Here is a 12338-nt window from a genome sequence, read left to right as displayed (position 1 = left end):
ACAAATAGTTTTGTAACACAGTGGATGTTTTCTGTATAACAAACTTGTATATTTGATGAAAACATTAGTGTCATAGAGATGATTGTCAAAATATTCCTCCCCCAACATGGAGTTGGTTAAATGAGACGACCCTTGTGCAAAGTTGTCTTTATACACCAGTTTGTTGAAGCAAGTTTGTGTTATTTTTTTTTTGCTAGCTGTACATTAAGCATATATCAAGTCAGACTGAATTTAGATTAATAATTGCTATATGGAAACAAATTCTGTTCCATCATATCCATTTACTGTTATAAAAAATAATGGTAACAGTGTGAGTTGTGATTCAGTGGACCACATATTAACAGTTTTTAGTGTGGTTTCTTGTAGTTCATGTTAACTTGAACACTTCAAATATGTTGATCAAATTTGGTGTGGAGCATTGTGGTTTGTGTCCACTCGCACATTTGAAATACGTCAATCACATTTTGTGTGGTGTATTGTGGTTTATGTCTTCTTGCACATTTAAAATACGTCAATCAAATTTTGTGTGGTGTATTGTGTTGTATGTCTTCTTGCACATTTAAAATATGTCAATCACATTTTATGTGGTGTATTGTGGTTTATGTCTTCTTGCACATTTAAAATATGTCAATCACATTTTGTGTGGTGTATTGTGGTTTATGTCTTCTTGCACATTTAAAATACGTCAATCAAATTTTGTGTGGTGTATTGTGTTGTATGTCTTCTTGCACATTTAAAATATGTCAATCACGTTTTGTGTGGTGTATTGTGGTGTATGTCTTCTTGCACATTTAAAATATGTCAATCACATTTTGTGTGGTGTATTGTGGTGTATGTCGTCTTGCACATTTAAAATACGTCAATCACATTTTGTGTGTGTATTGTGGTGTATGTCTTCTTGCACATTTAAAATGTCAATCACATTTTGTGTGGTGTATTGTGGTGTATGTCTTCTTGCACATTTAAAATATGTCAATCACATTTTGTGTGGTGTATTGTGGTTTATGTCTTCTTGCACATTTAAAATACTCAATCACATTTTGTGTGGTGTATTGTGGTGTATGTCTTCTTGCACATTTAAAATATGTCAATCACATTTTGTGTGGTGTATTGTGTTGTATGTCTTCTTGCACATTTAAAATATGTCAGTCACATTTTGTGTGGTGTATTGTGGTTTATGTCTTCTTGCACATTTAAAATATGTCAATCACATTTTGTGTGGTGTATTGTGTTGTATGTCTTCTTGCACATTTAAAATATGTCAATCGCATTTTGTGTGGTGTATTGTGGTGTATGTCTTCTTGCACATTTAAAATACATCAATCACATTTTGTGTGGTGTATTGTGGTGTATGTCTTCTTGCACATTTAAAATATGTCAGTCACATTTTGTGTGGTGTATTGTGGTTTATGTCTTCTTGCACATTTAAAATATGTCAATCACATTTTGTGTGGTGTATTGTGGTGTATGTCTTCTTGCACATTTAAAATATGTCAATCGCATTTTGTGTGATGTATTGTGGTGTATGTCTTCTTGCACATTTAAAATATGTCAATCACATTTTGTGTGGTGTATTGTGGTGTATGTCTTCTTGCACATTTAAAATATGTCAATCACATTTTGTGTGGTGTATTGTGGTTTATGTCTTCTTGCACATTTAAAATACGTCAATCACATTTTGTGTGGTGTATTGTGGTGTATGTCTTCTTGCACATTTAAAATATGTCATTCACATTTTGTGTGGTGTATTGTGGTTTATGTTTTCTTGCACATTTAAAATACGTCAATCACATTTTGTGTGATGTATTGTGTTGTATGTCTTCTTGCACATTTAAAATATGTCAATCACATTTTGTGTGGTGTATTGTGGTGTATGTCTTCTTGCACATTTAAAATATGTCAATCACATTTTGTGTGGTGTATTGTGTTGTATGTCTTCTTGCACATTTAAAATATGTCAGTCACATTTTGTGTGGTGTATTGTGGTTTATGTCTTCTTGCACATTTAAAATATGTCAATCACATTTTGTGTGGTGTATTGTGTTGTATGTCTTCTTGCACATTTAAAATATGTCAATCGCATTTTGTGTGGTGTATTGTGGTGTATGTCTTCTTGCACATTTAAAATACATCAATCACATTTTGTGTGGTGTATTGTGGTGTATGTCTTCTTGCACATTTAAAATATGTCAGTCACATTTTGTGTGGTGTATTGTGGTTTATGTCTTCTTGCACATTTAAAATATGTCAATCACATTTTGTGTGGTGTATTGTGGTGTATGTCTTCTTGCACATTTAAAATATGTCAATCGCATTTTGTGTGATGTATTGTGGTTTATGTCTTCTTGCACATTTAAAATACGTCAATCACATTTTGTGTGGTGTATTGTGGTGTATGTCTTCTTGCACATTTAAAATATGTCATTCACATTTTGTGTGGTGTATTGTGGTTTATGTTTTCTTGCACATTTAAAATACGTCAATCACATTTTGTGTGATGTATTGTGTTGTATGTCTTCTTGCACATTTAAAATATGTCAATCACATTTTGTGTGGTGTATTGTGGTGTATGTCTTCTTGCACATTTAAAATATGTCAATCACATTTTGTGTGGTGTATTGTGTTGTATGTCTTCTTGCACATTTAAAATATGTCAGTCACATTTTGTGTGGTGTATTGTGGTTTATGTCTTCTTGCACATTTAAAATATGTCAATCACATTTTGTGTGGTGTATTGTGTTGTATGTCTTCTTGCACATTTAAAATATGTCAATCGCATTTTGTGTGGTGTATTGTGGTGTATGTCTTCTTGCACATTTAAAATACATCAATCACATTTTGTGTGGTGTATTGTGGTGTATGTCTTCTTGCACATTTAAAATATGTCAGTCACATTTTGTGTGGTGTATTGTGGTTTATGTCTTCTTGCACATTTAAAATATGTCAATCACATTTTGTGTGGTGTATTGTGGTGTATGTCTTCTTGCACATTTAAAATATGTCAATCGCATTTTGTGTGATGTATTGTGGTGTATGTCTTCTTGCACATTTAAAATATGTCAATCACATTTTGTGTGGTGTATTGTGGTGTATGTCTTCTTGCACATTTAAAATATGTCAATCACATTTTGTGTGGTTTATTGTGGTTTATGTCTTCTTGCACATTTAAAATATGTCAATCACATTTTATGTGGTGTATTGTGGTGTATGTCTTCTTGCACATTTAAAATATGTCAATCACATTTTGTGTGGTGTATTGTGTTGTATGTCTTCTTGCACATTTAAAATATGTCAATCACATTTTGTGTGGTGTATTGTGGTTTATGTCTTCTTGCACATTTAAAATATGTCCATCACATTTTGTGTGGTGTATTGTGGTGTATGTCTTCTTGCACATTTAAAATATGTCAATCACATTTTGTGTGGTGTATTGTGGTGTATGTCTTCTTGCACATTTAAAATATGTCAATCACATTTTGTGTGGTGTATTGTGGTTTATGTCTTCTTGCACATTTAAAATATGTCAATCACATTTTGTGTGGTGTATTGTGGTCTATGTCTTGTACATTTAAAATACGTCAATCAAATTTTGTGTGGTGTATTTTGGTGTATGTCGTCTTGCACATTTAAAATACGTCAATCAAATTTTGTGTGGTGTATTGCGGTGTATGTCTTCTTGCACATTTAAAATACGTCAATCAAATTTTGTGTGGTGTATTGTGGTGTATGTCTTGCACATTTAAAATACGTCAATCAAATTTTGTGTGGTGTATTGTGGTGTATGTCTTGCACATTTAAAATATGTCAATCACATCTTGTGTTGCATCTCATTTTGTAAAGTTTGGTGCAATGTTTTGAAGATAATATTTTGCACTTTAAAAGAATGTCAAATTCGACATCGAGCAAAAACGGTAATAACTGGAAACCCTAACTTTGATTAGGTTTTTTATTTTTATTAGCTGATTAAACAGAACAAACTTGAATTAATTATAAATAATGAACAGTCATGATGTCAGTATTTCACTTAGTTAATTATCTTTGTGACATGAATCAACTTGATCGTAGTTTTGTTTACTGAATGGTGGAAATCATCTAAAGTGGTAGTAATCAGGAACGTGAATTTCATTAAGTTGATTATTCTTGTCATATTAAATGGTTTAATAATAGTTTCACTTAATCAGTTGTGTACATGACATTAATATAAGTAATCTGTCTTATTGCCAAGCTGTATACATTAGTATACATGCATTTAATAGTTTTTTGATGTTTAGGTTTAATGTTCATACATATGTGCTCACTTACAGAATAAAGTAGTTTTATTAACATTAATAGACTTAAGAATTTAAAATTAACATATTTAATCAGAATTTTTTGTTAAGAGTTTTTGTCAAATATAATTTAAATGCATTATCTAAAATAGTGGAACTGCTTATAAAAGGGATTGTGTGTTTTTTGAGATGCTGGAATTTGAGTTTGTTCCTTATGGAGGAATAAATGCAGATGACACACTGTACAACTTTACATTAAAACAAGTAGACAATTCCAAAGATTAAAATCTTTTATACCACTTATAGCTTACTAAATGTTAGAAGAAAATACTGGAAACTTGAGTCAGTAATTATATATGTACTTAAGTATTGTTTTTAATAGCATTCTTATTGTAGCTGAGTATGGATCTGGTTTATTTTTTATTGGTTAGGGTTTTTATAATATGATGAAAATAACTGTTCACAACTAATATTAATAGAATATCTTATCTTCTAACCGAGCTAACACTTAACATTTCTGAATAGATTAAGTAGTGTATATATGGAAAAGTTGAACATTCTTGCAGTACCACTTATACTGAACTGCCTTGATGTCTGTTTCCTAAATATTTCTTCATGCCATTAAACCACTGAATGTTTCCCAATCTGTAAGACAGCTTTCTGTTGTGTACAGCTGTTATGTCTGTATACTCGGTGTGTACTGTATTATCTTTAACCAACTAAAAAGTATTGAAAATATAACAAGCTATTGATGTGAATGCTAACTAGCATGGTTTTCATTGTCAAACCATGACATGAAATCAACATTCTTGAAAGTTGACTCGTGAGTTGATAATTAAACCAAACGTTATGTGTTTCAGGCTAGAAGTTATCACATGCTGGAAGGGGGAACCGTGCCTCTAATTTGTACCAACAAAGTTCAGTATTGGCATCTAGGAACTCTGCCTCTAATTTGTACCAACAAAGTTCAGTATTGGCATCTAGAAACTCTGCCTCTACTTTTTACCAACAAAGTTCAGAATTGGCATCTGGGAACTCTGCCTCTAATTTGTACCAACGAAGTTCAGTATTGACATCTAGGAACTCTGCCTCTAATTTGTACCAACAAAGTTCAGTATTGAGATCAAGGAACTCTGCCTCTAATTTGTACCAACAAAGTTCAGTATTGGCATCTAGGAACTCTGCCTCTAATTTGTACCAACAAAGTTCAGTATTGACATCTAGGAACTCTGCCTCTAATTTGTACAAACAAAGTTCAGTATTGGCATCTAGGAACTCTGCCTCTAATTTGTACCAACAAAGTTCAGTATTGACATCTCAGAACTCTGCCTCTAATTTGTACCAACAAAGTTCAGTATTGACATCTCAGAACTCTGCCTCTAATTTGTACCAACAAAGTTCAGTATTGACATCTCGGAACTCTGCCTCTAATTTGTACCAACAAAGTTCAGTATTGACATCTAGGAACTCTGCCTCTAATTTGTACCAACAAAGTTCAGTATTGACATCTAGGAACTCTGCCTCTAATTTGTACCAACAAAGTTCAGTATTGACATCTAGGAACTCTGCCTCTAATTTGTATCAACAAAGTTCAGTATTGGAATCAAGGAACTCTGCCAGGTAACTTGCTGTTGAGTATCCTTTGTTAATATAACCTTTTTCATTGTCGTCAACAAGTCTGTTTGTTCTTTCTTAAAGTAATTTAATGTAATATTTGTACTAAAGAAGGTTAATTATGTGTAACCTTTTATAATTTAATGTAATATCTGTACTAAAGGTTAATTGTGTGTAACGTGTTATAATTTAATGTAATAGTTGTACTAAAGAAGGTTAATTGTGTGTAACCATTTGTAATTTAATGTAATAGTTGTACTAAAGAAGGTTAATTGTGTGTAACCTTTTATTCACTGTTAAGTCCTTACTAAACTATGGAAGCACTTATAGCATGCATAAGTATTGTTATTAAAATGAAAGTAACTTCTAATAGGATCCTACTGTCTCCAAGATCTAATTACTTTTTATCTGTCATAAAGAATTGATGAAGAAAGTGTCAGCAGTGATTTCATGTTTCTTTTTGTTAAATATTGGCTCCAAAACAGAACATGTACAACAGAAATTTATTTGGTTATTTACCAAGATTAAAGACCTTCAAAAGTATTGTTAAGAATTAAGTACATTAAGTAGGAAATTGGACTAGCATTTCCAGTCCTAAGGTCATCTGGGTTCTCTTCATTCTGTCATCTGAAGGTTATAATTTATGTACATGTGTAATCTACCAGTTTCTGAGGTCACACAGCTAGGGAGAACTCTGGAGTAAGATCATGAATTATGTTAAACCTCAATGACTTTTGCAGTTATGAAAAATAAACAGTTTTGTTATTTATTTAACTTATTGCAAGATGCATTTGAATTTTACTTTTTTACATTTTGTCTGCTTCATAGTAAATCCATTTCATCAAAAGGTGGGTTGTAGTCAACAAAGTTACATTTTATCTTGTTTCTTTGTGGTGTTATAAACTGTGTCTTCCTCCTAGTTAGGAGTGAACATTGTTTTTCATGTCATCCTCTCCTCTACTCAGGTACAGTCCATCAAAACTTTGAATCTAACAGTGTGCATGGCTGAAAATTATTTCTTTACTTGTAAATTGATAAATAATTCAGTGGTTAAGCTAATAATAATTGGATAGAGTTGGATAATTTGTGAAATTTGCTAATAAGTAAATTGTTGGGATTGTTAACCACTTAAATGCAATTAAAAGGTTATTTTTCTGGAAGACTTGAATAGTTCAAATAACTTAAGATAATAATAATAATAATTGGAAACATTAATTCTCGGTTTGATACTTTTTATCTTCTTACAATATCAGTTTTTCTATATGCAAACTTTTTGATTGCGTGCCACAAGCCTTCAACCATTCCTCTGTTGTAATCCAAAGTTCCAACACATATTTCTTGTAAATCACTATCTGTCACCTCTCCACCAATAGGGGAGCAGTACTATATCACATGACTCCCTATAAGTGCTTTTATTTCACATTTAACAGTGCTTGAGTGCAGACATTTCTCTATTGAACACTTGTTACCCTAAAAGTGGTTTAACATTCTTTAACTTTGTTCATATAAACTTAGTACAATTCCATATAAATTTATTTCAGTTTTCATTGAGAACGTTTGATTAACCCATTTTTGATGTACATTTTTACTGGTTTCATATAATGCACAAATTCCAAAGTTGCTGTGGCCACTTCAAGTGCATGTCACTCCTCTGTTCCCACAATATGGGCAATCCATTGGGGGAGTTGTTAATAGGGAAACGAAGCACTATATAGAATGCTCATTGTCTCATCTTTGTGCTCTTATTCTTTCTGTACTTTTCAAACCTTTACAGGAGGAACAAGCTGAGGATAATTTTGATCTTGTCCCCTTCCCTTCAATTTTAGACATGCTTTCCCACACCTTTCTAAGGATACTGTTCAGCCCTCATCAGTTTTCTCAAAGCTTGTATCACAGATACATGTTGTTTTATTTCTTGCTGTTGATTTTGTTTGACCATTCCCTTTTGTTCAGGTTTACACTGTGCTTTTATCATTCTGTTTAATGACCACATTGATATTCATGGCTCCCATGGGCTTTGGGCCAATCCGTATTTGCAGCTTTTCATGCAGGCTCCTAAGTTTTGGATTCCAATTTGAAGGGATGGATCTCAAATTTCCTGTTCATCCTATGACTGCCCAGTTTTCCCACCTTGGCCCTCCTCTTTTTAACTGAGGGTGTTTGCAGGAACTTAGTGGGGTTTTGGGGGTCATTTCCCCTTTCTTCTCTTTCACTGTCAACTATTGCCCTACCCGTGTGGTTCACTTTCCTTTAGGTCATTTTGGGGCCGTGATGCCATATTCTCGAAGACACATCACCCAGTTTATATATACAAGTCATTCTTATGGTCCTGTTTTTATGACATTTCAAGTGTGACACAATTTCTGTGCCCTTATTTTTGTGGCTGGCTTCTGTCCAACAGCTGTGTCTTTCCTTGTAAGAGATCCATTGTTTTCTGTCAGAGCTAGGTGTGTTTCTGTGTTCTGTTTCCTGACCTTACCCTGTCTGTTGCTGTTTCCCATGGTATCACTGTTTGCCTTTTGCATTTGTGGTGACACATGGTATTTTATTATTCCTTCTCAGAATCCCTGATCACACCTGTGTCTGTCCAAGGTAGTCTTTGAACTCCTATCCCAGTAGGTTGTTGTATCTGCTCCACATGGGTTTTACTACCACTAGTTTGCCCATTGTGGAATGATATGCCATTTAGGGCCCTGTTCTTCAGTTTTGCTTCTGTACCATGTTTTTGTTGAGTGATTTGCCCATTTGCTTGGCATATTCATATTCTCAATACTTTGCTTTACCATATGTAAATTGACAGTTGGCTTTTGCCACTTTGAAGTGGTAATTGGTCATTACTACGCATTAGCTCCTTCTTGAAGCTGTGCAGGTGGGATGGTTAATTACAGTGGAGGGGTCCTTCATCCTCCCTGATATTTTTGTACATCAGAATGTTTTCTTTAACACCCATCTCAGTCAGGCCCTACCCTCTCTCAGATTCCATTCTATGGAGTTAGCCATACAGAATGTCCTGTCTGTTTCTTTTCTTCCTAATAGTCATCTTTGACAACCTGTCATGCACTTTGACAGGGCTTATATGCTTTGCTTCAGTGGCACTCTGTGATTTGTGTAAACTCACATGTGATCTCTTAAATATTCCTATTCATCTCCTCCCCTTGACTGTTGATCTTCATTGGTGTTTGACGAGGTCCACATATCAGTGAGAGACCCGCTTCCATTCAGAGCTGAGATGCATGGGTTAGTTGCTGAGGGGTTTTAGGTCATTGTTCAATGGAGGAGATTTCTCTTCACATCACTGTTCTCAAACTCCTGACTATTTATCAGGCTTTGGATCATTTGTTTTTTCTTGCCAGCTGCTGGCAGGTTATGATCCATTCTGACATTTCTACTGGGTGACATCACCCAGAGGACACCAGGTACCAATCCCTGTGCTTTTGCACTATTTATTTACTTTATCAGATTTACACACACCAGATTCTTCTGATGGTGTATCATGTCATCATGATGCATTCACTCTCGTGGTTGATTTTCTCTTTCCATCTGGATCTTGTTTCTCCCATAGTGTAGTCCTTGCATCCTGCTGTTTTTCAGTGGCCCTGTCTGCATCTGGATACACTCTTACTGTTGCTTTTGCCACTGCCCTCAATACAAATTCCCTCAGTTTTGGTCTCCTGGTTCCCCGTTGTCAAGCCTTGACTGTCAATGCCATCTGCTGTGATTGGTCTCATTTGTTCCTTTATGCATACCCTACTATCCATTTACATCTTCAGTTGGTATCCTTCTTCATGCTTCTCCATACACAGTTCTTTTTGTTACTCCTTCCTGGCCTGCTTAACCTTGCTTCCCTTATTCCTCTAACTGCAGGTGCTCCCTCCTCATTTTACATTTTTACCTATTTCACCAACCCATTTACTGGCACTCCATCCCGGACCGTCTGTTTACACGCTTAATTTTTGTCAGTTCTTTGGTGTGTTTTTTCCTGTCTCTCTTGTACAGTAGCTTCACATTTAGCTTATTCCATTTACTTTTCTGTCCATGCAAATGGGGTATTTGTCACTCTTGAGCATTGATTCAGGGTTTCCAGACATCTCACCCAATGGTTGCAAGTATCTCTGAGTGGCTCTTTGGGAGGAGTTCTGTTTGTATTTTTGATTTCAGGAGTCAGGTGGCATTATCCTATACGTTCTGTTTTTTTCCATGGTTCTTGCTTTCTTTTTTCTTTCCATGTTGATCCATTCCTTCTGGTCAATCAGACACCAAATAATTTGTAGCTCTTAGTCTGAGACATTGTCATGTTTCTTAATGCCCTTACCTTGCTTCTGTTCAAATGTCTGTCTATGTGTTCCCTGTTTCACTTCTCTTTCTCGGTGTATTTATTTCTACTGCTAGCCTCTGGTCATCACAGTTGCATAATTTTGCCTTTGACAATACCAGGTCCTTGTACTACTCTTTCTCCCTTATCCTTTATCTGGATGCTATTATTCCAACAGTTTCTGTGGCTCATGAAGTTCAGGTCACCTTTTCACCTATCTACATATTTTCATCTCTCATTTCTTTCTTCCTTCTGATCTGCACAGACTCCTTTGTTCCTTGGGGTCCTCATTCCCTCCTGTTTCTCTCTTTGCAATCTTCCTCTTCCTGTAATCTTTCTTGAGGCTACCTTAAACAATTAGGTTCAATGTTTGATCCAGGAATCTTATACCTCCTTGTCTTCCCTTCATATGGATTCCTGTATGTGGTGAGGGGATCTCTCAGAGAAGGTTCTGTATTTTCAGTTTACCTCCTCTAGGATCTAAACATCCACCTGCACATTTGCCATGTGTGGTGACCCCTGAAGGGGAGAAGGGGATCCTGGTGGTTGAGGGGTCCAACTCCAACACACCACTTTGGCCTTGAATTCCTGTAGATGAGCAGTCTTGGGGTGCCCCACCCAAGATCAATCAGCTAGTTTATTTGGGCCAGGGCCAACTGAGTGCCAGCGTAGAACATCCTCAACAGGTGTAGTGGACATTGTCTGATACTGGTGTTCAGGTATAGTGCTCACGAAACCTTGGCATTGCTGCACTGACCTTATATAGCACTGTAGTGCATCCCCTTGTAGGGCTCTATGGTGGGATCAGTGGACACTGAATTATTCTTTCTTTATTATGGATACTCCTCAAATAAAAAAATAAACAACACAGAGAAAAATCTGACTACTGGCTCATTGATGACTCTGTGGTCAAATTCACAACTTGAATATGTCCTGTGATTTTTAATTATACATTCTTCAACTGAAAAACCCTTAGGGCAGATATCTCCATTTTTTATTCAGTAGGGTTTAGAAGGGCTTGCTGGCTCACCGACATCAGTAAAAAAATTACGATCTGGGGACATTTTAGTGGAAACAACTTCATTACAACATTCCAAACTCCTCTTGAAGTCAAAAGCCATTGGGGATATACCCATTAAGGTTACTCCTCATTCTATATTGAATTCTTCCAGTGGTGTTATAGTTGAGAAGGATTTAAAGACCATTTCAGAGTTGGAAATCATCACAGGTTTCACCAGCCAAGGTGTTACAGCCATGTGCCGAATATTTACTCATAGAGACAGGATTATCGAGCTAACAAATGTTCTAATATTAACATTTACAACATCATGCCCTCCTACCATGATCAAGGCAGGATATCTGAATTGTAAGGTACAGCCATATATTCCTAACCCTGTTGGATGTTTTCATTGTCAACAATTTGGTCAGTTGAAAATAACATTCAGTAATTCCTAAACATGTGCCCGTTGTGCTGGTAAAGACCAGGATGCTTTTGAATGTCAAATACAATTGCATTGTATTAACTTAAATGGTCCACATCCTTCCTATTTTACTCCTTGTGCTAAATGAGTGGAAGAGAAAGAAGTAGAACGTTTCAAGACAATTCATAATATTACGTATCCAGAAACTCGGAAATTACTATTCTCAATTCCATCTTGAACTTAAGCTGCTGTAATCCATTCCACTACTACAGTAGGAGTCCAGACAGACCTTTCCATGCCTCCTACAGGATCCTTAACAACATATCTTAATCTAGTACCCTCCAAAATCAACAAAGTTACTGAATAATCTTTCTCAATCTTTCTATCTCTGTTCCTACCACATCTTCCAGTCATTGCCCAACTTCACCTGGTTCAAGCCCCGAGTGTTTCCATGGGGTCTTCCTTTCGTGACACCCCAAAAATTAAACAACTCATTCATTCATGTCCTCAATCTGTGGAATGTATGTCTACAAACTCCTATCTGCCTACTCAATCCAGAGCAGGATCACTACAAAGTGACCAACCCACATCCAATAAAGAAAAAAGTGCAGTTGCAAGCAGAAGGTCTCTGTGCTATATTCTCCTCCAAAATAAATAAAAATGGCCATGCTAATTCAATGGAAGTGTCAAGATTTTCAGTCAAATGTGAATGACATCAAGGAT

At 35.5% G+C, this 12338-nt stretch overlaps 1 protein-coding gene across 1 annotated transcript in view; it reads left to right on the top strand.

Annotated features, from left to right (window-relative positions):
* The window catches only part of LOC143257734 (uncharacterized), an 81821-nt gene that overhangs the window by 37875 nt on the left and 31608 nt on the right, over positions 1–12338 (top strand). The window contains exon 3 of the mRNA XM_076516767.1: positions 5134–5888. Within this exon, the coding sequence (XP_076372882.1) occupies positions 5134–5888 (755 nt within the window). The remainder of the gene's footprint in view (positions 1–5133; positions 5889–12338) is intronic.

This window comes from Tachypleus tridentatus, chromosome 7 (genome assembly GCF_004210375.1).
Source record: "Tachypleus tridentatus isolate NWPU-2018 chromosome 7, ASM421037v1, whole genome shotgun sequence".
Classification (NCBI taxonomy): Eukaryota; Metazoa; Arthropoda; class Merostomata; order Xiphosura; family Limulidae; genus Tachypleus; species Tachypleus tridentatus.
This window is presented reverse-complemented; position numbering and strand designations above follow the sequence as displayed.